Raw genomic sequence first — 25,802 nt, forward strand, 5'->3', positions numbered from 1 at the left:
TGTCTGCCTACGTCCCCAACCTCATCTCCAACCCCGTATCCTCTCGCTCATCTACCCCTGACTTGTTGGACTCCACCAGCTTCACCCAGACACATCCGGTTCTTTCCAGCCTCTGAGCAATTACGCTTGTTCTCTTTGCCGGGGTGTTGTCCCCACACAGCTGGCTCACAATTATCCTTCAGGCTTCAGCTCAAACGGCACGACGTCAAAGTCCTTCCTGACCACAATATGCAAATGGCGCACGCAGGCGTCATTCTCTTGTTTGCTGACTCGTAAGCTCCATGAGGACTGGAGTATTTCCAAAGTACCCAAGTGCGCCTGGGACATAGCAGGTCCTCAATGAATTTTTCTTGAGTGAATGAATAAGTAGATGAGGCAGTATGAAATCAACACCAGACTGCAGACCCTGCTTCTAAAATGCCTAGCGGTGGATGGATGGCACAGGAAAGAGTTATCATTAGGGGCTGGGAGGAAAAGGGCTTTGGAAAGAGCACCAGGAGGGTGGTACGGCTTGCCACTGGGCCTTGAAGGGGGGCAGGAGCTGGGAGAGCGAAGGTGTGAACTCGCTCCGAGGCTGCTCTCTGAATGATGCAACAGGGCATGTAATAAATTCAGAAATTCTCCTATGGGGCTGAGTGCCCCCATCTTCTATCCCACAGAGCTCAGCTACTGACTGCATTCAGAGGGAGGAAGCACTTCATCTTTTGACTTCTACCCTAGATCCTTGTGTGGACCAAAAATAGCTCCTTGTTTCCAAATGCTTTCCGTATTTCTAGAAAATGGAAATGGACTCAATAGGGGAGCCCTGGAAAAGTACGAGCTGGTAATGCAATTCCACCTGTCCTTTGTCAGGCCAGCTCACCTTCATATACTTCATGGTTTTCTTCCTCATGGAATATTTCATCTGATCTCCACAAGCACTCTGAGGGGAGGTCAGGGCAGACAGTATCACTCCCATCCTACAGATTAGGAAACGGAGTCCCTGACGTGCCACGTGGCTGTTTGGTGAATGAAGTCCCTTCTAGGTGCCAAGGACTTGAAAACTTGGACAAGATATATGCAGCTTCCCTGGGTCTTCATTTTCTCTGAGAGGAAGACAATGCTAGCCTCGCTTGACCCAGAGCTGCTACAGCTCCAACGAGCAAGCTCTGCCGCTTACGAGCAGAGTGTCCCTGAGCCGTCTACTTAGCCACTCTCTGTTCTCATTTTTTTTTTTTAACCGTTTTTTGTTTTTGTTTTTGTTTTGTGGTACGCGGGCCTCTCACTGCTGTGGGCTCTCCCACTGCGGAGCACAGGCTCCGGACGCGCAGGCTCAGCGGCCATGGCTCACGGGCCCAGCCGCTCCATGGCACGTGGGATCCTCCCGGACCGGGGCATGAACCCGCGTGCCCTGCATCGGCAGGCGGACTCCCAACCACTGCGCCACCAGGGAAGCCCTCCTTTTGCTTTTTCATTATGCTGGCAACAAGTCCAGTCCGACTGCATGTAAATGAAGCCTCTGTTTTATAATTATTGGCCAACAGCTATGTGCCAAGAGATGTTCTTATGTTATATTTCATTTGCAATTACAGATCTGAAGTTCACTGATAAATGACCTCATCAAAAATAAATGTAATAAAACAAGAAGCTGGGATTTACTGAGAGCCCAGCATGCATCAGTTGCCTACCTAAATCACACTCAGACCTTCAAATAAATCTGTATGGGAGGTATGGTTGTTCCCATTTATACATGAGAAAACTGAGGCTTAGAAAAAGTAAGAGACGCACCTGGGGTCACACAGCTGCTATGGGGCACAGACCCAGAGCTTTCTGGCTGCAGAGCTGTGCCCCTCCCACTCCGATTTGCTGTCCTCGTTCCTGGGAGGTACACGCTCCTCTCTGACAGGCAATGGAAATGCTTCACGATGTACATGGGACACCTTCAGATTTCCCTTTCACCCAGGCTGTTTCACTCCTCTGTGTCTAAATCTTACTTCTGCCCCCTGGTCACTGGTATGGTGCTCAGCACAGAGGAAGATCTCCATGCAGGCTACTGATCGGAATGGAAAGGAGGGAGGAAAAGGCGGCCCAGGAGGGAAGCAAGAGGCTGAGCGTCCGTGGTTAAGAGCAAGGGCTCTGAGTCACACAAGCCAAGTCTGCACACGCTAGCTCTGCGTCCAGGGCAGATTCTCCACATCCTGCACGTGATCTATAAGAGGGGAGGAGGGGAGGTCCCACCTGAGAGAGGGGCTTCGCACAGTGCACAAAGCAAACGCTGGCCAGTGTTAACTTCCACTATCCTATAGTAAGGACAGAAGCGGGGAACTCCCCCACAGCCAGGAGGAGACCAGCGATGTCACCTGCGAACGAACAGGTGAAGAAGCGGAGAAAATATGCAATTCCAGGGTCTCTTTCTGATGACTACCTGTCACTGAAGCATCTGGAAAGCAAGGCAGAGACTGTTTGGGGCAGAGAAGTGGACCAAAAGGAAAAGCAGACTCCTTTCTGCTCAGAGAGCCACCTGAGCAGGACTCTCTATTAAGAGACTGGTGAGAGAGGAATAGAAAAATTCTGTAAATACTCACTCCCAGAGATGCTGACTTATCCGCCCCTTCAGGCTGCTCACCTCAGTGTTTATCCGAAACATGAAATACAGCCGTGTGTGAGATGTTCCTCTCTCTCCTGACCCTTCTCCCTCACTGCTGCCCCAGAACGAGCCCCCAGGTGTGCCCAGCCTCTCCCGGCACGAAGGTGTGCCTGCGTTCATTTCTGCATTGCTGACTTCCAGAGCTCTGGAACCCCAACTGCCCCAAATCTCTGTGGAGTGAGCCAGGCACAGCATCCTAGGGAGCATACATCACAGGTACGGCTCCTGGGAAGGGAAGCCGAGGGCCCAGTTACCTTACTGCTCAGAAAGGACTGACCCTTACCTGTGCCTGAAGCCTGGCCAATCAGTAACCGGGACAGAGGCACCTGGCAGCGAAGCCCAGAAGGCAAGCAGAGAAAAGCCATGGTCTGAAAAGTCAGCACAACTGAGCCCACCTGGCCTGGAGAAGTTTGAATCTAGTACCTTTTCCAAGTGTATGTGAAGGGTTATTTATACACAGGAAATGACCAACTTGTCCCAATCTCCTTGGAGAACAGAGCAGAAGGAAGGAATCTTACACCGAAAAGAGGAAGAGCAGTGATGCCAACTTAAGAGGTCACTGGAACCTCGGCTAGATCTCGGTGAACAGGACTGCCTGGGTTAAATCTTAACTCCACCACCTACTAGCTCTGGAACCTCGAACTGGTTTTTGGACTTGGCTGTGCCTCATTTTCCTCACCTGTAAAATGGGATTATCAGTACCCACTTTATAGGGCAGTTCTGAGGAACACGAGTTAATGCAAGTCAAGGATTTAAATGCTCCATAAAGAGGAGCTAATAGCATCCTCATTGCCGGCACTTCAACACCTATTAAGCGTCTACTTTATGCCAGGTATTGTGCCAAAGACTAAGGATTCAGCGTTGACTACAGAAAGGCAAGGCCTCACCATCTGAAGGGTGTAGAAATCACAGTAAATACTAATAACAATTTATCCAGCACTCATTATGCACCAGGCGCTTTTCTAATACACACCATTAAGGCTGCACAACAGCTCTGAAAAGGAGGTGAGTTATGTAAGTGAGGTGCAGTTCCACACACGGGATTAACAGAAGCACAAACGATACATTAGGTGAGGATGATAATATCACCCTCAGGAACTTGGTTGTGAGGACTAAGTTTTTTTTTTTCACAGGCTCCAGACGCACGGGCTCAGCGGCCACGGCTCACGGGCCCAGCCGCTCCGCAGCACGTGGGATCTTCCCGGACCGGGGCACGAACCCGTGTCCTCTGCATCGGCAGGCGGACTCTCAACCACTGCGCCACCAGGGAAGCCCAGGACTAAGATTTAAATGTCAAAGGAGATAAAGCTGCTTTGTGAGACAAACAGCAGGCACTCAGTCAGTGCTGTCATCACCTATCTGATTCAACCTTATTAAATTCAAGTCCTGGAGGCCGGGGGCTGAGGAGGGGAGCTGAGATCAGCCACCCAGAGGCTTCACTTTAGCCAGAGCAAACTTCTCAAACTGGCCAGAAGGTAAGGATCACCTGAGGCCCTTGTTAAAAATGCAGATACCTGGGAACCTCCCCTGCAGACTCCCATTTAGCAAACCTGGGCCGGGGCCCTGGCACTGTATTTTCCCTAAGTAGCGGTCCCGGGTGGGCTGAGCATCTGCAGGGTCAGCAGGTGCCCAGGTGATTCTTATCATCTAGCAATTCTGGAACCAGAGATCCAGGTGACTTCCTTACGGGCTGGAGGAGGAAATACTCTTAGGTTCGTCCTAGGTTAGCAGCCAAAGGCAAGTCCAGATGGCTTGCTTCCCATGGAAGAGACAGGATGAGGAAAGAGAATTCAGAACACAGGTTCCAAGACCCTGTCCCAAGGCCTGTGAGATGGGTCCTACACCTTTCCTGGCTTCGTCCACCCCGCTTCCTCCTCTCCCTTCCCTCTGGCCGCCCTGTTTCCTCCCTGTTCTTCTGCAAAGGTACCAAGTGCTCTCCACATTCTGCTATTCCCTCTGCCTGAAACGCTTTTCCTCCCGATCTCTGCCTGGCTCTTCTTAAACATCACCAGAGAGCCCTGTCCAGACCACGCTATCAAAAGCACTTTCCCCCTCCCCATTCCTCAACAAGCCTCTTCTGCTTTCTCTTTGTAGCATGGATCACCACTCAGCAGAGTATGAATCTGTCTGTGAATCATCTCTCTTCCTGCACTAGACAGGACATTACACGCTCCTGCAATTCACAGCTCTGTCCCCGATGTCCTGAAACAGTGACTGATGGTGTTTGCTGAAGGGAATGAACCACCGTGGGTGATGCACTAAGGAGTCTGAAGCTCAGCCACCTCATCTGGGAAACAGAACACCCTCCCTCCCTGATGGGCTTGTGGGAGGACTGTTTAAATGTATACGGGAGAGCTCGGATTCAACACCATCCTGCTGCCTACCTGTAATTGCTACCCATTGGTGCAATGGAGACACTTCCTTCTGGGATGTCACTGCAAGCTTCAACACCCAGCACTGGCTGTGCACCGAGAGAAGTCATGATGGGCAGCAGATGGGGCATGGAGTGCCCTCTGCTGGGGCAAAAATGACAAATACCCACTATCTGAAGAGCCCACCCTAGAAAGAGAAGGAACCTTGCATTTTCAGGTTTCTTCCAAACGGTGCGATATTAAACACTCAACTCTGTTGATTCCTTAAGCAATTTCTTGCTTCGGAGAGCAGTCAGCATATAAAACCCAGCTGAACACAAAGTGACTCTGTAAATCTACTCTCCGCTAGGCACGATGGACTCCTTTTCATCTGCACAAAACCCCTCTTAAGTAGGAAGCAGCACCTCCAACTTTGGAAGAGACAGTTTGAGCTCAGAGAGGTTAAGTTACTCAGCTGAGGACACACAGCATTTAACAGGGGGTTTGGGAATTTGAATAAAGTGTACTGATTCAGCTACACCCCATCAGAAAAATCTTTAGAGAAGTGATTCCACTTTGCTTCAGAGGATGGTCCTTTCCTCTTTGTGACTCTTTAAATGTTCTCACAACAGATCACCTGTGTGAACTAACTTCCCCAAATGTGGCCGATGGGTTCATGATTGCCTGCAGGTGTATTTATGACTACAGTTACAATATATGTCTGTGTCTCCTTGCCTCCTCCCTCCTAACCCCCTGCTTTCTAACTGCAAATGTCTGGAAATACAGATGGATAGAAATGAACAAATGGGGCATTCACCTTTTGCCTTTACTAAAAATGTTAACGGACACATCAGTATCAAGCAGTGAATCAGGTGGTGATTCCAATTACACCACTGGCTGAGGCTTTGACCTCAGTTCATTCGGTCACATGCTCTAGACCTTGGCTGCCTCAGTGACCTTGTTTAGACCAGGTGGGTGATCTTTGGCATCTTTCCTAGGATGACCTTCCAACATTCTTGGAAAATAAGAGAGGGGAAGAAAAGCAACACTTACTGCCATTCTATAACATGTACTGTACTTAGCCTGTTAACATGTGTATGAGGTACACAGTTCGTTCCCCTTCTCGTGGAGGAGAAACCAACCAGCAGTGATGTTAAGCAATTTGTCTACTGTCACCCTGTGATTTAAGTGTCACCTGTCATTTAGGGACACGCTCCCCCACCATCAGCTCCTGCTCTAGGTAAAGTCCTTGGGTAGTTTTCAAAGGCTTGATCTGCTTAGGTTGTAAGCCTGCCTAGATGATTCCTACCGTCCACTCCTACTCATAATTGTATGAGTCTATGGCAGAAACAAAATACAAATTGCATTAAGGGTTTAACTGAATTTTCTGCCTATTCCTGGCTTATGATAACACCGTCAGCCACAGAACATGGTCTGCCTTCTCGTCCAAGATGGCCCCTGTTCCCGTCTCAGGGTTTGTCTTGTCCTTGTCTGGAACTTAAGCATTTTCACTTCAAACTGTCACCCACCAGTTGTTTCTATATCTGCAAGTTGTTGGGAGAGAGCAGTTTGCAGGCTCTTTACAGGCACGGCCTGGGTTCCAATACCAGCTCCCTTACGTACAACCTAGGTGACCTTGGCCAAAGACTTGAAGATCCCTCAGCCTGCTTCCTCATCTATAAAATGGGACAAGCGTGAAGGTGTTTGGAGGAAAAAACGAGATCACGTACGTAAAATACCTAGCCCAGCCCAAGGCAGACAGTAAGCCCAGACGTCCAAACGCAAGAAGTTAACATGGCCCTTTCACCTCTGCCATGCAAATGAGAGAGCTACCTCTTCAGCTTTGGCCCTAGAATAAAGGAGATATGAAGCACGGCCAAAGTTCCACACAGAGAAAACTCTGCTCAGCTTTTCACCTTTTCATTCAGTGCTTTGTGTGGAATCCACAGTCACCCAGCACCAGCCAGGTGGTTGACAGGGTCTTGGTGCTCCAGCCAGGTGTCAGGCCTGAGCCTCCGAGGTGGGAGAGCCAAGTCTAGGGCATTGGTCCACCAAAGACCTCCCAGACGCTCGTAATATCAATCGGCAAGAGCTCTCCCAGAGATCTCCATCTCAACGCTAAGACCCAGATCCACTCAACGACCAGCAAGCTACAGTGCTGGACACCCCATGCCAAACAACTAGCAGGACAGGAACACAACCCCACCCATTAGCAGAGAGGCTGCCTAAAATCATAATAAGTTCACAGACATCCCAAAACACACCACCGGACACAGTCCTGCCCACCAGAAAGACAAGATCCAGCCTCATCCACCAGAACACAGGCACAAGTCCCCTCCACCAGGAAGCCTACACAACCCACTGAACCAACCTTACCCACTGGGGGCAGACACCGAAAACAATGGGAACTGCGAACCTGCACCCTGTGAAAAGGAGACCAAACACAGTAAATTAAGTAAAATGAGAAAACAGAGAAACACACAGCAGATGAAGGAGCAAGATAAAAACCCACCAGACCAAACAAATGAAGACGAAATAGGCAGTCGACCTGAAAGAGAATTCAGAGTAATGCTAGTAAAGATGATCCAAAATCTTGGAAACAGAATGGAGAAAATAAAAGAAACATTTAACAAGGACCTAGAAGAACTAAACAGCAAACAATGATGAACAACACAATAAATGAAATTTAAAATTCTCTAGAAGGAATCAATAGCAGAATAACTGAGGCAGAAGAACGGGTAAGTGACCTGGAAGATAAAATAGTGGAAATAACTACCGCAGAGCAGAATAAAGAAAAAAGAATGAAAACAATTGAAGACAATCACAGAGACATCTGGGACAACATTAAATGCACCAACATTCGAATTACAGGGTTCCAGAAGAAGAAGAGAAAAAGAAAGGGACTGAGAAAATATTTGAAGAGATTATAGTTGAAAACTTCCCTAATATGGGAAAGGAAATAGTCAATCAAGTCCAGGAAGCACAGACAGTCACATACAGGACATATCCAAGGAGAAACACACCAAGACACATATTAATCAAACTACCAAAAATTAAATACAAAGAAAAAATATTAAAAGCAGCAAGGGCAAAACAACAAGTAACATACAAGGGAATCCCCAAAAAGTTAACAACTAATCTTTCAGCAGAAACTCTGCAAGCCAGAAGGGAGTGGTAAGACATATTTAAAGTGATGAAACAGAAAAACCTACAACCAAGATTACTCTACCCAGCAAGGATCTCATTCAGATTCAACGGAGATATTAAAAGCTTCACATAGAAGCAGAAGCTAAGAGAATTCAGCACAACCAAACCAGTTTTACAACAAATCCTAAAGGAACTTCTCTAGGCAAGAAACACAAGAGAAGGAAAAGACCTACAATAACAAACCCAAAACAATTAAGAAAATGGTAATAGGAAGACACATATCAATAACTACCTTAAATGTAAATAGATTAAATGCTCCAACCAAAACACACAGACTGGCTCAATGCATACAAAAATAAGACCCGTATATATGCTGTCTACAAGAGATGCACTTCAGACCTAGGAACACATACAGACTGAAAGTGAGAGGATGGAAAAAGATATTCCATGCAAATGGAAGTCAAAAGAAAGCTGGAGCAGCAATTTTCATATCAGACAAAATAGACTTTAAAATAAAGACTATTACAAGGACAAAGAAGGACACTACATAATGATCAAGGGATCAATCCAAGAAGAAGATACAACAATTGTAAATATTTATGCACCCAACATAGGAGCACCTCAATATATAAGGCAAATGCTAACAGCCATAAAAGGGGAAATTCACAGTAACACAATCATAGTAGGGGACTTTAACACCTCAGTTTCACCAATGGAGAGATCATCCAAAATGAAAATAAGGAAACACAAGCTTTAAATGATACATTAAACAAGATGGACTTAATTGATATTTATAGGACATTCCATCCAAAAACAACAGAATACACTTTCTTCTCAAGTGCCCATGGAACATTCTCCAGGATAGATCATATCTTGGGTCACAAATTAAGCCTCGGTAAATTTAAGAAAACTGAAATTGTATCAAGTATCTTTTCCGACCACGACACTATGAGACTAGATATTACAGGAAAAAATCTGTAAAAAATACAAACACATGGAGGCTAAACAATACACTACTTAATAATGAAGTGATCACTGAAGAAATCAAAGAGGAAATCAAAAAATACCTAGAAACAAATGATAATGGAGACACGATGACCCAAAACCTATGGGAAGCAGCAAAAGCAGTTCTAGGGAAGTTGAGAGCAATACCATCCTACCTCAAGAAACAGGAAACATCTCGAATAAACAACCTAACCTTACACCTAAAGCAATTAGAGAAAGAAGAACAAAAAGACCCCAAAGTTAGCAGAAGGAAAGAAATCATAAAGATCAGATTAGAAATAAATGAAAAAGAAATGAAGGAAACAATAGCTAAGATGAATAAAACTAAAAGCTGGTTCTCTGAGAAGATAAATAAAATTGATAAACCATTATCCAGACTCATCAAGAAAAAAAGGGAGAAGACTCTAATGAATAGAATTAGAAATGAAAAGGGAGAAGTAACAACTGACCCTGCAGAGATATAAAGGATCATGAGAGACTACTACAAGCAACTGGATGCCAATAAAATGGACAACCTGGAAGAAATAGACAAATTCTTAGAAAAGCACAACCTCTCGAGACTGAACCAGCAAGGAACAGAAAATATAAACAGACCAATCACAAGCACCAAAATTTAAACTGTGATTAAAAATCTTCCAACAGGGCTTCTCTGGTGGCGGAGTGGTTGAGAGCCCGCCTGCCGATGCAGGGGACACAGGTTCGTGCCCCGGTCCGGGAAGATCCCACATGCCCCGGAGCGGCTGGGCCCGTGAGCCATGGCCGCTGAGTCTGCGGGTCCGGAGCCTGTGCTCCGCAACAGGAGAGGCCACAACAGTGAGAGGCCCGCGTACTGCAAAAAAAAAAAAAAATACAAACAACACAGTCCAAAAATGGGCAGAAGATCTAAATACACATTTCTCCAAAGAAGGTACACAGATTGCCAAAAGACACATGAAAGAATGCTCAACATCTCTAATCATTAGAGAAATGCAAATCAAAACTACAATGAGGTATCACCTCACACCAGTCAGAATGGCCATCATCAAAGAATCTACGAACAATAAATGCTGGACAGGGTATGGAGAATAGGGAACCCTCTTGCACTGTTGGTGGGAATGTAAACTGATACAGCCACTATGGAGAACAATATGGAGATTCCTTAAAAAACTAAAAACAGAACTACCATACGACCCAGCAATCTACTGGGCATATACCCTGAGAAAACCATAATTCAAAAAGAGTCATGTACCAAAATGTTCATTGCAGCACTATTTACAATAGCCAGGACATGGCAGCCACCTAAGTGTCCATCGACAGATGAATGGATAAAGAAGATGTGGCACATATATACAATGGAATATTACTCAGCCATAAAAAAATGAAGTTATTTGTAGTGAGGTGGATGGACCTAGAGTCTGTCATACACAGTGAAGCAAGTCAGAGAGAAAAACAAATACCGTATGCTAACACATATATATGGAATCTAAAAAAAAAATAATGGTTTTGAAGAACCTAGGTGCAGGACAGGAATAAAGATGCAGACGCAGAGAATGGACTTGAGGACACGGGGAGGGGGAAGGGTAAGCTAGGACAAAGTGAGAGAGTGGCATGGACATATATACACTACCAAATGTAAAACAGCTAGTGGGAAGCAGCCGCATAGCACAGGGAGATCAGCTCGGTGCTTTGTGACCACCTAGAGGGGTGGGATAGGGAGGGTGGGAGGGAGACCCAAGGCGGAGGGGATATGGGGATATATGTATACATATAGCTGATTCACTTTTTTATACAGCAGAAACTAACACACCATTGTAAAGCAATTATACTCCAATAAAGATGTTTTAAAAAAAAAAAAAGTTAACGTGAGCCCGACCGGGGTCAGCAAGTGAGGTAAGCAAAGACCAAGGGCTCTTTCTTCTCAATTCAGCTCTGAGCACGGGACAACCAGGGAGGGCAGGGACCATGACAAAGTGATTCATCCACACACTGGGCAAAGGAACAGCTACTACTCAGCTCCAGCCAATGGGTGCTATCATGAAATGAGGGTCCAGTTTGCTAGATATTTTCATTTTATTAAGAAAAGCCAGATATCATGATTTTTATGTGCAATCTCCAAATTTTTAACTGTTAATAATGAATTCAAAAATGGTAAAGGCAGTTGGCAGGCCAAACCCAACACACCTGCAGGCCAGAGGCAGCCTATTACCGCTTAACAAGCAATAAACAGATATTGCTATTGCTTCCATTACAGTTATAGTTTAAATAGTACATAGCCTTTTCATGTTTTCCTATCTCCTACAATACAGTAAAAGTTTTCTTTGTTTTCCAGGCACCACGGCTTTATGAAGATGTTTATTGATTAATGCAGATGGGAATGTTTATCCGATGCGGTTTGGTGTCCATATTACGAAATAATATCATTTTAATATTAACTGGAGCTATGTCATTGCCAGACTTCTGGTAGGAATACTGGTCTTGTTTCAAATTGATGAAAACGCTCTTTCAGAATTAGGGTTTTATGGGCAAATTTCCGATCTTGCAGTCAGAGCTGTTATCAGACCCTCACAGGGGGAATACATGTCCAAATGGTGAGGTATAGAAGGAAGAAAAAATGGAAATGTGGTTACACGGAAATGTTAAACATCTATCTCCAAAGAGAAGTCCCATGCTTAAAAAGCATTTGAATTTCAAAGTTAAACAGTGACATAGATTCTTAAATCCCAAAGGTTAATAAAATCCGTCTCATCTGAAAAGAATGCAAGACCCACACCAGCTCTTCAAATTCAGGTACTTATTCAAGACCTGCAGAGGTTAAAAAATAAATAAATAGAACACACACAGGAAAGTAAACAAATCAAATGAAAAACTGGATGAAATGTCACAAAGTGAACACACCTGTATAATCACACAGGGTAAAAAGTAAATTCAGTTACTGCCGGCACCCAAAGTCTTTTTTGTCCTGTCCCAGTCTCACCTCCACCCCGAGATTACTGTTTGCCCGTATAATTCAAATCATACAGTAGTTATTCTTTTGTGTCTGTCTTCTTTTGTGCAGTATTATCTGTGAGTAATTTTCATGGCTCTGCTGTACTTCATATATATATGAATATATATGCCACTATTTGTGTTTATTTTCACTGTGGACAGGCTTTCACACACACCGATGTGAACGTGCTCTTAACACGTCTTTTGTGCTAATGTAGACACATTTCTCTCTGGTAGATGGCTGGGGACAGAACTGATATGTTGGGCTGATAACACCAAAGAGTCGTCCAGGTAGTTACACAAGTGGTTCTCGTTTACTTAAAATTAACAGACCTCCTTAACCATCAACAGGTTGATGAAATCCCCCTCCGTTTGTTAAATTGGTATCTGAAACTAAAAAGTAAATGAAATCACTTTCAGACCAGAACCCCCAAAGAGCAGAAGTTCTGGGCCTTTCATTTCAGAAAACCTTAACCTATCACTGGTTACCGATGAAGCACCTGTTACAGGCAATGTATTATAATCCAAAATTGTTTGAACGGGCAAACATGTCTGAATACAATGCCTTTTTCATGAGCGCTAAGTCCTGCTAGATATTCATGTATCAAATCAAAATTATTGAAGCCCAAACTCCTGGAGCAGGATAAGATGTCCATATGAGAAAGTAGATGGTACAACACCACTTTACTTTGTCTCTAAGGAACAATAACAAGATGGAGGGGATGCAGGAGCATAGGACTGGGGGGGAGGGGTGTGGAGGGCCTAATAATGGTTCCCCAAATATGCCCACAACCTAATCCCCACAACCTGTGACTATGTTACCTTACCTGGCCAAAGGGACTTGGCAGGTGTGATTAAATTAACGATTTTGAGATGGGACAATTATCCTGGATTATCCAGATGGGCTCAAAGTAATCACAAGGGTCCTTGTAAGAGGGAGGCAGGAAGGTCACAATCAGAGAAGGAGATGTGACCACAGAGGCAGAGATCACAGTCAGAAAGAGTAATTTAAAGATGCTACTCTTCTGGCCTTGGAGATGGAGGAAGGGGGGCCACAAGCCGAGGAAAACGGCAGCCTTTAGAAGATGAAAAAGGCCGGGAGATGAATTCTCTCCTGGGGTCTCCAGGAGAAACCAGCCCTGGCAGCACCTTGGCTTTAGCCCAATGAGACTCATTTTAGGTTCCTGACTTCTGAAACTGTTACGATAATAAATTTGTGCTTTTTAAAGCCACTACATTTGTGGTAATTGGCTCCAGCAGCCACTGGAAACTAATACAAGGTAGCTGCTGGGATTAGTGGAAACCAGTTTTCCTGACTCCTGGTCTAAGACTCTTGCCATGAGCTCTTCCAGGAGATGCAGCCAACTGACACATCAGGGTCATTTTCTCCACCCCAGCAGGATCACCGATATGATTTTAAGATCAAAACCTGGGTGTAAGAAAAGTGGGGGTTACCTCAGCAACCAACTCACAACCAAATAAAATCGTGATAGATTTCCCCTGCCCTCTCAGATTCCAAGACCTTGAAGAGATGCCTTTTCGCCCAAGGCAAGAACCGCAGACACACGCAGCCCCTGTGCCCTGTGGCGGGGCACCACTCGCAGAGTCTCACTTGCACGTTCTCATCCGTTATGGGCTTTTGCTTAGGCCCGCCACTGATGGTATTAAGCACTGGCTAAGAAAGCCCTTCATTTCTGATCTATTTAAAAAAAAAATCAATATGACTTTTATATTACCCTTACCATCTCATTTCGCATTCAGCATCCTACGGTCTTCTACCCCACAACATCCTTCTATGGTAATATCCGTATTAAGTCGGGGCCATTGGCAGAAAGGCAAAATAGCTCGGCTGCCATCAAAGCTGCCGCACAGCCTAGCCTCAGGGGCTCATGAAACCTCCAGCACGTTATCCGCCAGGACCTTGCACGGTCTGAGTTCACAGACCTCCTGGCACCATGTCTGGGCTGACCGACGGGGAGAGGGGATGCAGGGCTGGGAAATCAGTCAGGTTTGGTCAAGCCCGCATCTCCCCTACTCCTCTGTTCACGTGCCCCGTGATCTCCTGTGACGATAAAACAAAGAAAACGCTTTAACTTACAACGCTGGTTCTCACTGCAACTCTTCAAAATGGTCAAATGTCAGGACCTCACTTCTTCCTGTTGAAATTTATAGTGACGACTCTCAAGCCATTCATTTCAGGAGGAGTTTGTGTTGATAAGAAGCGCATGAACAGTGAAGAGGGTTCAGGAACGACAAAAGGCAGGCGCGGGCTGAAATCGGCTAGGAATTAATATCCTATGCCTGTTCATGACACCGCTTTTAAATGTTCTGGACGTTGCAGCCTCTGAAGACATTTGCTTTTAAATAACACCCACACCCTCGCCGGCCCACCTCCCTGACCACAGGAAGCGTCTGCACAGCGTCTGCGCAGAGCTGGTTATAAATGATGAGAGGGCAACCTGTGATCAATTTTCTGAACCACTGAAAAGCACCCTTTTCCACCTGCTGCTAACTCAATAGCAGCTGAACGCCATCTCCCTGATGGGCAGAAAAGAAAGAACCACACCCCACAAACAAAACTCTCATGCCCGTGAGAAAAGGCAATTCTGGCAGAAAATAACAGACATGCTCTAAATTCAAGTTGGAGGGGTGTTTAAGCAGAACTAGTCAAGTCCCAGAATTAACATCCCAACCAGAAGGCAGGTGAGGCTCCTGGCACCATATCCTGAGGTCTCAAAATCAGAGATGCCCAGAGCACCAGGAAGAGCCCTCGTCTACCACTGGCTCCCGCTGCCCTTAATAGCGGAACCCTTTCCAGCCAACATTTACTAAGAACCCGCCAGAGTGATGCTCAGGCTGTGGGAATGTGATGATGAGTAAAACAGACCCTTGTCTCAAGAATCTCACAGGCAAGTGGTTAGAAAGACACCAAACAAGCAAAATATCCCTCGGTGAGTGTTGCCAGAGAAGTTTCCATATAGGATCAGACATTAGAGGAAAATGACACTGAATATGGGCACTGAAGGTGCAGGCTGGGAGGAAGGGTTGTGGAAACAGAGAACTGTATCCTGGGCAGAAAGAGCAAAAATGAAGGCGTTTTCTCAGGGTGTTGGATGAGGCACCCTCACCTGAGTGAAGACAGAAATTATAAGCTAAGGGAGAAAGCCTGTGAAAGACCCCAGAGCCATGATAAGGAGTCTGGAGTTAATCCAGGAAGCAGTGAAGACAGCTGCCAGCACTTAAAGACAGACGAGTACACGTTCCTTCGCTCATTCACTCATTCAACAAACAGTTCTCCTGGCACGTAGTAGGTGCTAGAGATGGAGGGATGGACAGAGTGAACCACCTCCCTCCTGATGCCTGTAGTCAGTCGTGAAGACAGCAATTATAAAAACAAGAAAAACGAAGTGCCCTGAGTATGAGGGAGGAGAAAGGATGAGAAGTCAGCAGGGAGCGGGGGCGGTGTCAGGACGGGGTAGCTGAGGAAGCCAGCGAGTTAAGGGTGAGGGGCAATCATGTTTAAGCTGAGACAGGAGGATCTCAGTGAGGCAAAGACAGGAGGGGAAGGAACAACATGTGCGAAGTCCAGAGGACGGAGGGCAGTGCACACCAGCATCAAGGAAGTCTAGCGAGGCTGGATGGGGAATATGAGGAGGGTGCGAGGAGATGGGGCCGGAGGGCAGACGAGGATGGCTGCCACGTCAGTCCTGACGCCAAAGGATGAACGCAGACAGCTGAGCCAGGGCATCAGAGGTGCTGAAAGGAAGGAAACAAGAGACACAGAGGCAAGAGGTCAAGATCAGATTCGACAGGATATGGCGACCAAGCGATGGAGGGAATGAAGAAGGAAGAGAATGAAGGCTTAGAGCCTGGAGCATGGGTAGCTGGGGATGTTCATGGAGATGGCAGAGGAACAAAGGAGGGTGTGGGAAGAAATGAAGTCAGTAGCATTTAGGAACTTCGGGGAATAAAGCACCAGCAAAAAAATCCCCTGATTAGCATCCTCCACCAATGGTCACTTGGCCTTTGACAGCTCTGGGAAGGGGGATCTCAATGCTTTCCCAGACGGTGCACTCCAACGCCTGGCAAATGTGTCAGAACAGCCGTTCTTTCTTACACTGAGAAAGGTCCTGCTTCGCCGTAACTTTTATGCACTGATCCTGGATCCACACTCCCAAGCAAATCACAATAAGCCTATTCCCTCCTCCTGTCCTATTTCCCATTAATTGGAGAAGATTCTGCTCATTTCCAATTCATTCACACCCACTGCTTAGAATCATAAGCGTGTAGAATGTTAGTGCACCAACAGGTGAGCTTCATTTCTACAACGTCGTTTCAAGCAGGAAGAGGCAAAGAGAGAGGCATCATCATGCCCCATCACCAACTACTCTGGCTGAGTTGATTTTAGAGCCTGAGACCCTGACCCCAGCCAGTGCTCTCTCAATGTACCGTGCTTCTGCGTGTAATCTGACTCCAGAGCCTTATGCTAAGAGCATCCACATCTCAGGGAGAGTTCTAGACTCTGCTCTCAGGAGATGATCCATTGAAATTAAACAGGGTTGAAAAATAAATACCCACATAAAGCCTGAATAGCATTACCATGAATCCAGGCAGCTACTCTGTCCCTTATTTATGGCTCCACCTGCCTTGAACCAGAAAACTCAAGGGTATCAGTAAGTGGACTGAAAAGTTGTTATGTTTAACTACAGAGAAAAGGATGTCTCCGCAGGCTCTTTTGGAAGTGTACCGATGCCTGGGGCAGCCGGCAGGAACTCTGAGGAAGAAACCTTTGTCTCTGGATAAACACTCAGCCTCTTCTAGTCTCACGATCTCTGGGTCAGGACCGGTCAGGCAGATCACTCTGTGCAATTGCTCCTGACGCTCACACTTCTGTTTGCACACCTCTCATCCGTCCCTCCCAGGGCAGCTCGTCCCAGCAGTGGACAGAATGACGCTTATCATGATGAGCTTGACATCTGGCTCCCTGCCACGTCCCTCCATAGACTCAGGGGCCATCAGAGTAATAAGCCTGATCTCTTTCAGGTGACGGCCCTTTGACTGTTGGCTGAAGCTGATCCTGTACACCTGGAGCCTTTGCTTTTCTCCAAGGCAGCCCCATTTTTTCCACTATTTCGTATGAAACAAGGTTTGAGTTGACACGATCATTCACCTATATTCTCCTAAATGTGCTGACCTGTCTAGACTGTTCTTAAAGTGTAGCATCCAGAAATAAATGCAGTGGACCGGTGGACTAACTGGGCCCGGTCAAAGAAATCAGTGGATTAACTGATACCCGGTAAAAGAAATCCGTGACCTTCATCTTTCTAGCTAGAATGCTTCTGTTAATGTATCCACGTCATCCAGCCCCTACTTAATGCAATCTATCTGCCTGCCTGATAAAATCATTCAAAGTCAAGGAGCACAGTCCCTCTATGGGCCAGGGCTGGACCAGAGAGCGTGATGCTGTAAAGCGACCTTCAAGTCAACATCAGCCCATCAAAAAGCACAGCCAGGTGTGAATTCTCCAGAACCCAGATCAACTCCTAGTTTCTGCTCTTTGGGGAACTGTGCCATTTACCTTTGGGGACCACCCCTCCCCAGTTTCCCTCCACATGCTTAAGGGAACTCTTCTCTACCCTGTGACCAGAAATAGGCACAGGGCTCATGGCTGCCCTCACTAGCCTCCCCCAACCACAGTGAATGCTCTCCAGACCACGAGTGACCAGAGGCAATCCAATCAGAGGTAATGCTGGAGAATTAGGGGGAGGAAGTCCTCCTTTTTCTACAAGGGACTGGTAAGGATAAGTTGTAAGCCAAAGCTTTCATTGGGTAGGAAAAGCTACTCCTGAAAGAAACCATAGCAGAGAAAAGTAGAGCAAAGGAAAGTAGAGAGACAGAGCTACAAAAATATCACTGGAGCGCCTGGATCCAACCCTGCCTGAAGCTAGCACTACCTTTCAACTTACTACTTTTATTAGTCCCCAAATTGCCTTTTTGCCAAAATTATTTGATGCTGGGTTTCTACCAATGAGTGAAAAATCAAAATTGTACAATTTCCCTCACACACATCCAAAAACATCATGTGACACTTTGTCAGCACCCCCCTCGCCCCCCACCAAAGTCTACCCCCACCGAAGCCCAATCCACAACACAGTATTACAGCTCTCAAGTCCAATAATCCAGGCCACATCTTGCCTGGCTTTGGGCCCTCGGGGACATCACTGAAGCTGATCTTCCTTGCCCTCCTCATCTGTCCCCACCACATAGGATTATTGTGGAGGAAGAGTTAACAGGTGTCAAGTCCTTATGACAACGCCAGGCATGTAGAAATGCTCAAAATATTATGGTGTATATTGTTATCATCATTATTGCTATTGTTGTTATACTATTATTACTATAGTTATACTGGCAAAGTCAATGTTTTAGAGTATTAAACCTGTGCCAGTACCGATGCTCTTGGCCTTCTTTCACAGGGTCTCTTCCATCATCCCTGGAGAATGCTTCCTTCTACCTCTTCCAGTGCCAAAACCAACTCACCTTCCTCCCTCTGATCTCTTTGCCAAAAATCAACCATCCACTGCCATGCATAATCTATCTAGCTGCTTAGATGAAAGCTCTACTACTCCAGGGATGTCTGGGGCAGGAAAGGGACAGGGGTGTGGCCCTGGGCCCTTCCCTGCTATGCAGGCACAGAGTTCCACCTCGTTTATATTCAGCCTGGCGAACTCAGGGCAAAGCTCAGGCAGTGAACTCCTAATTAAAAGGTAGCCTTGAGCTGTCGATAAAATTATGCATAAAGGACATGTTTAAAAAAACACAGTAGTGACTTCCTGGAGACAGATTTTCACTTGAGAGAGATATATATATTTTTAACTCAAGTGTTGGGGTAAATAAACAGAAAGTGTGCTCTTCAACACTGCCACTCCTTCCCTCCCCGAAGCTTAGAAAACCATCTTTGATACTCAGAACACTGCACTGCATTTGAAACTGCTGGCTGGAAGGATCTGAGACTCGTCTTTTCTGTGGATTTCGGGAACGCGGCAGGGATGAGCGTTTGTTATTTGTTTAGTGAAGGCGACTCCTTTGCTGAGCTCCTGTGCTCAGCCGGTCAGCATCACTACTCATCTTCTGTACCCAGCCCGCCTGACAGCCTCAGTCACTCTCTCCCCCAGCGCCCTGGGCTTGCCTTATCTTAACAGAGTATCACATACAGCAATGAACAGAGATCACATGTTAACCTGTCTCCTTCACTGCACTCCGAAGGTCCAAATCTGTTATCACCGGATTCCCAGTACCTGGTTTAGCATAGATGTTAGACAGTAGCAAAATGCTGAATGTGCAGATAAGTGAATGAATAGATGAAAGAATGAATGAAACATCTTACTCCACAAACAGCTAAGTAATCCCCCCAGGACCCAACCTTTTCCCCTTTATCGACACGGTGATCAGCCTGCACAGCTGCTATCTGACGTTCGTGTAACCTCCTCCACGCTGCTGCATCCAGGGGCGCCTTATTTTTGCTTCTGTATTTAGCGTTTTCTCCTCCCATTACTAACGCCCTCTAATTCCCTCTGTAAACCTAGGCAAATCTTTTCCTGTGATCGGGCATCAAAATTCCATTGTTCTACAGAATGAGAAGCTGGGATTAGAAGACTTGGAGGTTCTTCCTAGGACTCTGGGACAGCCAGGGTTCCTTCCTCCCTCCATCCCTCTCCCTGTGGGAAAGCTTCCTTCTTACCTTCAAAGCTCCCAGCAAACAGGTAAAGCCAGGTGATGGCTGGGATGCAGAGCAGAGTCAACGAGGCAGCCAGGAATTTCCGTCTCCCTCTGCAGATTCCCAGCATCCTCTCGGAAGTGGCAATCCCTAATCCCAGCGCCGTTTCTCTGCCCGGAGCGTGGAGTCCTCGGCCTCCCTCATAATACTTTCTGAAAGAAAGAGCAAGAGGGAAGGGCTGAGTTCTTAGCACTGTCAATGGATGCAAATTGCAAAAGAGAAATATCCTGCAGATCCTGAGACTGGTTCGACTCATCTACAATTTCCTGCTAACCTTTCATCCCAAGAGATGATGCAGCAGCCTTGCAGTCCACCCAAACTGAGAGAGCTCTCTACAAAATCAACAAATGCAGGGTGATACAAACTATAACAGATCTCTGTCCCTCTCACACGCATACATGCACGCATATATTTTATAGTTTAGGTGAGTTTTGAAGCCTGGACTAAACACTTATTAAAAAGAGCACCTAGTTAGCATCTTATATGTACCAAGCACTAACCAGGTACTGTATTTTCAAAAGTGACCAGAGTAAGGGTTGGCTTTAAAGAACACTGTCTAACAAGAAAGACCAACACAAAACATCCACAGGAACCCCAAGAATGTGATGACAAAGATTTGCACAGACCTCTATGGGAGGACAGATGAAAGTACCGACCCATCCATGTTTAGTCAAGAGGGCAAAACAGCTCCCCGTGTTCCCGGCAGAGAGAACTGCGGAAGGCGGGCAAGGCTAACAGACGACACACTCGAGGGAAAGGAGACCGGAGAGGCCCCAACGTCATGGGCGGGAGGCTACATCTCAGTCACAGGGGAAAACCTAGAAACACTCCACAGGGACTGTCTTAATAGCTTCCACCCTTTCACAGAAGATTGCCGGAAAAGCATGAAATATTTCAAACATGCAGAGACCGGAGGGGAGCAGACAGACAACCTACAACCAGCCTGCAGAGGGACAATCATGGACCACGCAGAAGGCTGGTTGAGACAGGTTCAAAGAAGACACAGAAGGTCAATCCAGACCGAGCAGAGGGCGAACGATCTTTCCTCTGAGTACCTGACCAGGAAGGCATGTGACTTACAAAAAAATTTAAAATCCAACCGACCATACAATCTCATGCCCTCACAGCTCCCAACACAGACATCACAGTGGCTGGAGTTGGAGAGAAAAGTCCACGTGGAGCCCCCTTTGCAGAGCAGAGCTGCCACGGCAGGCAGTTATAAAAGGCTGCAGATTCCCGAGGAAGGGACGACCACCAAAGACCTGGTTTAAATGTCCCCTTGAATGTGTCCTTCCCTCTGCCATAACCCTTAAACCCTATGTGACAATGGTCTGGTTTAAGTGTCTTCCTTCCGCACCAGCCTTGGTGTTTCGAGAAGGGAGGTGCCCCGTCTGACTCACCTTGTATTCACTGACACTTAGCCGACCGCCTGTCACCTGCAGGGCCCGATAACTGTCTGTCGAACAAGTAAACGGAATCAGATTCTAACCAAAGGCGACCCTCTCAAGCTTCAGGAATCTGTGTTCGGCAACTTGCCGGCAATAAACACCCAACAGAGCCAACCTCAGCTGTCAAGGCTAAGCTTTCTTCTGTGACCACTCTGACGGGATTTTCTAAATGACCCTCTCTGGAAATAGATCAAAGACCACAGGGCTGGAGGGTGTGGACGAGCAAGTAAAACCCGAAAAAGCAAAATCCCTTTAAACAAAGGATGTGGACTTGAGAAGCCCCCCCAGGGAAGTTTTCCGTTCTGAAGTTAGGGAAACAAACCCTACACACAAACTCCGCTAGTCACTAAGAAGGAGAAGCACAGCCATGCTGGTGATCTCTCAGGAAGAGGCAGTGCTGTGACGAGAGGCTGGGCATTGAGAAAGATCTGGATGCAAATCCAGATACCACACTTGACTAGCTGTGACCCTGGCAAGGCCCCCGTCTCTGGGGAAGCTTCATTTTGTCCATCTATAACATAAGCGCTGCCCTCTGTAGTGGGGGACGGTATGAGCCTTAAATGAGAGCGCCCTAGAATAAGCGACTAGCAAAGATGATCAAGCACAGGCAGACGTGACCCCACCGCCCTTCCAGGACACCAAAGAGCAGCCTTACTTACATTGTTTCATCTCTCGCCATTCCCACCCTCCCCGGCCCCAAAAGGGTTTGGTAGAAAATAGATTTAAACAAAAAGGTCTTGACTGACATGGCACATGGGTATTTGAAACCTGAAAGACCCACCTATTTAATCCTCCTTCGGGTGGTAGGTACCATTACACTAAAATCACTTTTTTTTTTCACAGTTCACTTAATTATGGTAAAGGCAACAAGCAGTAAGTAGCACTTATTATGCATCAAGCACCTTCCAGTGTTTTTTTACTTGTTTGATTCTCAAACTAGCCTATGAGGTAGGTGCTATTTTTTCCTCCCCATTTTATAGATGACAAAACCAAGACCCAGAAAGATGGAGTAACTGACCAAAGGCTACACACACCTAGTGCAGAGACACCTCAGGCTCTGCTCTCCTTAAGTATTTCATTCTAACAGCTTTGCCAGGGGGGCATTTTCCTTCTGTTGGAAACTAAAGCCATCATACTGAATCTAATTATTTTCTTTCCCAGAGTCAAACATATCAACACTGTTTGCTCCCATTCCAAAAAAAAAAAAAAAAGTGCAATAGACAGAAATATAATTGGAAAAGCTATAGAAGAATTTATAATTTAGAGGAAAGTAGGAACATATATGGACTGGAACTCAAGTGGCATTACTATTTAAATAATACTTTTTAAGACGCTTTACAACACACAGCAGAAGCAAGAAGAACTACAATCCTGCAGCCTGTGGAAAAAAAACCACATTCACAGAAAGATAGACAAGATGAAAAGGCAGAAGGCTGTGTACCAGATGAAGGAACAAGAGAAAACCCCAGAAAAAACAACTAAATGAAGTGGAGATAGGCAGCCTTCCAGAAAAAGAATTCAGAATCATGATAGTGAAGATGATCCAGGACCTCGGAAAAAGAATGGAGGCAGAGATCGAGAAGATGCAAGAAATGTTTAACAAAGATCTAGAAGAATTAAAGAACAAACAAACAGAGATGAACAATACAATAACTGAAATGAAAACCACACTAGAAGGAATCAGTAGCAGAATAACTGAGGCAGAAGAACGGATAAGTGACCTGGAAGACAGAATGGTTGAATTCACTGCTGCGGAACAGAAAAAAGAATGAAAAGAAATGAAGACAGCCTAAGAGACCTCTGGGACAACATTAAATGCAACAATATTCGCATTATAGGGGTCCCAGAAGGAGAAGAGAGAGAGAAAGGACCAGAGAAAATATTTGAAGAGACTACAGTCGAAAACTTCCCTAACATGGGAAAATGAAATAGCCACCCAAGTCCAGGAAGTGCAGAGAGTCCCATACAGAACAAGCCCAAGGAGAAACACGCTGAGACACACAGTAATCAAATTGGCAAAAATTACAGACAAAGAAAAATTATTGAAAGCAGCAAGGGAAAAATGACAAATAACACACAAGGAAACTCACATAAGGTTAACAGCTGATTTCTCAGCAGAAACTCTACAAGCCAGAAGGGAGTGGCATGATATACTTAAAGTGATGAAAGGGAAGAACCTACAACCAAGATTACTCTACCCAGCAAGGATCTCATTCAGATTCAATGGAGAAATCAAAAGCTTTACAGACAAGCAAAAGGTAAGAGAATTCAGCACCACCAAACCAGCTCTACAGCAAATGCTAAAGGAACTTCTCTAAGTGGGAAACACAAGAGAAGAAAAGGACCTACAAAAACAAACCCATAACAATTAAGAAAATGGTCATAGGAACATGCATATCGATAATTACCTTAAATGTGAATGGATTAAATGCTCCAACCAAAAGACACAGGCTTGCTGAATGGATACAAACACAACACCCATCTATATGCTGTCTACAAGAGACCCACTTCAGACCTAGGACACATTCAGACTGAAAGTGAGGGGACAGAAAAAGGTATTTCATGAAAATAGAAATCAAAAGAAAGCTGGAGCACCAATACTCATATCACATAAAATAGACTTTAAAATAAAGAATGTTGCAAGAGACAAGGAAGGACACTACATAATGATCAGGAGATCAATCCAAGAAGAAGATCTAACAATTATAAATATATATGCACCCATCATAGGAGCACCTCACTACTATAAGGCAACTTGTTAACAGCTATAAAAGAGGAAATCGATAGTAACACAATAATAGTGGGGGACTTTAACACCTCACTTACATCAATGGACAGATCATCCAAAATGAAAATAAATAAGGAAACAGAAGCTTTATATGACACAATAGACTAGATAGATTAATTGCTATTTACAGGACATTCCATCCAAAAACAGCAGATTACACTTCTCAAGTGCGCACGGAACATTCTCCAGGATAGATCACATCTTGGGTCACAAATCAAGCCTCAATAAATTTTAGAAAATTGAAATCATATCAAGCATCTTTTCCGACCACCACACTATGAGATTAGAAATCAATTACAGGGAAAAAAATGTAAAAAACACAAACACATGGAGGTTAAACAATACGTTACTAAATAACCAAAAGATCGCTGAAGAAATCCAAGAGGAAATCAAAAAATACCTACAGACAAATGACAATGAAAACACGACGATCCAAAACCTATGGGAAGCAGCAAAAGCATTTCTAAGAGGGAAGTTTATAGCTATACAAGCCTACCTCAAGAAACAGCAAAAACCTCAAATAAACAATCTAACCTTACACCTAAAGGAACTAGAGAAAGAAGAACTAACAAAACCCAAAGTTAGTAGTAAGAAAGAAATCATAAAGATCAGAGCAGAAATAAACAAAATAGAAACAAAGAAAACAATATCAAAGATCAATAAAACTAAAAGCTGATTCTTTGAGAAGATAAACAAAATTGAAAAACCATTAGCCAGACTCATCAAGAAAAAGAGGGAGAGGACTCAAATCAATAAAATTAGAAATGAAAAAGGAGAAGTTACAACAAACACAGCAGAAATACAAAGCATCCTAAGAGACTACTACAAGCACACTATGCCAATAAAATGGACAACCTGGAAGAAATGGACAAATTCTTAGAAAGGTATAACCTTCCAAGACTGAACCTGGAAGAAGTAGAAAATATGAACAGACCAATCACAAGTTATGAAATTGAAACTAATTAAAAATCTTCCAAGAAACGCAAGTCCAGGACCAGATGGCTTCACAGGTGAATGCTATCAAACATTTAGAGAAGAGCTAACACCTATCCTTCTCAAACTCTTCCCAAAAATTGCAGAGGAAGGAACACTCCTGAACTCATTCTATGAGGCCACCATCACCCTGATACCATAACCAGACAAAGATACTACACAAAAAGAAAATTACAGACCAATATCACTGATGAATATGGATGCAAAAATCCTCAACAAAATACTAGTAAACAGAATCCAACAACACATTAAAAGGATCATACACCACGATCAAGTGGTATTTATCCCAGGGATGCAAGGATTCTTCAATATACAAAAACCAGTCAATGTGATACACCATATTAACAAATTGAAGGATAAAAACCATATGATCATCTCAATAGATGCAGAAAAAGGTTTTGACAAAATTCAACACCCATTTATGATAAAAACTCTCCAGAAAGTGGGCAGAGAGAGAACCTACCTCAACATAATAAAGGCCATATACAACAAACCCACTTCAAACATCATTGTCACTGGTGAAAAACTGAAAGCATTTCCTCTAAGATCAGGAAAAAGACAAGGATGTCCACTCTCACCACTATTATTCAACATAGTTTTGGAAGTCCTAGCCACAGCAATCAGAGAAGAAAAAGAAATAAAAGGAATACAAATTGGAAAAGAAGAAGTAAACTGTCACTGTTTGCAGATGACATACTATACATAG

The 25,802-nt window shown here is 45.0% G+C and overlaps 1 protein-coding gene across 3 annotated transcripts in view; it reads right to left on the reverse strand.

The window, feature by feature from the left end:
* The window catches only part of LARGE1 (LARGE xylosyl- and glucuronyltransferase 1), a 590,275-nt gene that overhangs the window by 412,890 nt on the left and 151,583 nt on the right, over positions 1-25,802 (reverse strand). For all 3 annotated transcript variants that reach the window (XM_082666633.1, XM_082666632.1, XM_082666634.1), the window contains exon 2: positions 19,832-20,019. In XM_082666633.1, the coding sequence (XP_082522759.1) occupies positions 19,832-19,937 (106 nt within the window). In that variant the 5' untranslated portion in view covers positions 19,938-20,019. The remainder of the gene's footprint in view (positions 1-19,831; positions 20,020-25,802) is intronic.

Source organism: Grampus griseus, assembly GCF_964374135.1.
Source record: "Grampus griseus genome assembly, chromosome: 11".
Taxonomy (NCBI): Eukaryota; Metazoa; Chordata; class Mammalia; order Artiodactyla; family Delphinidae; genus Grampus; species Grampus griseus.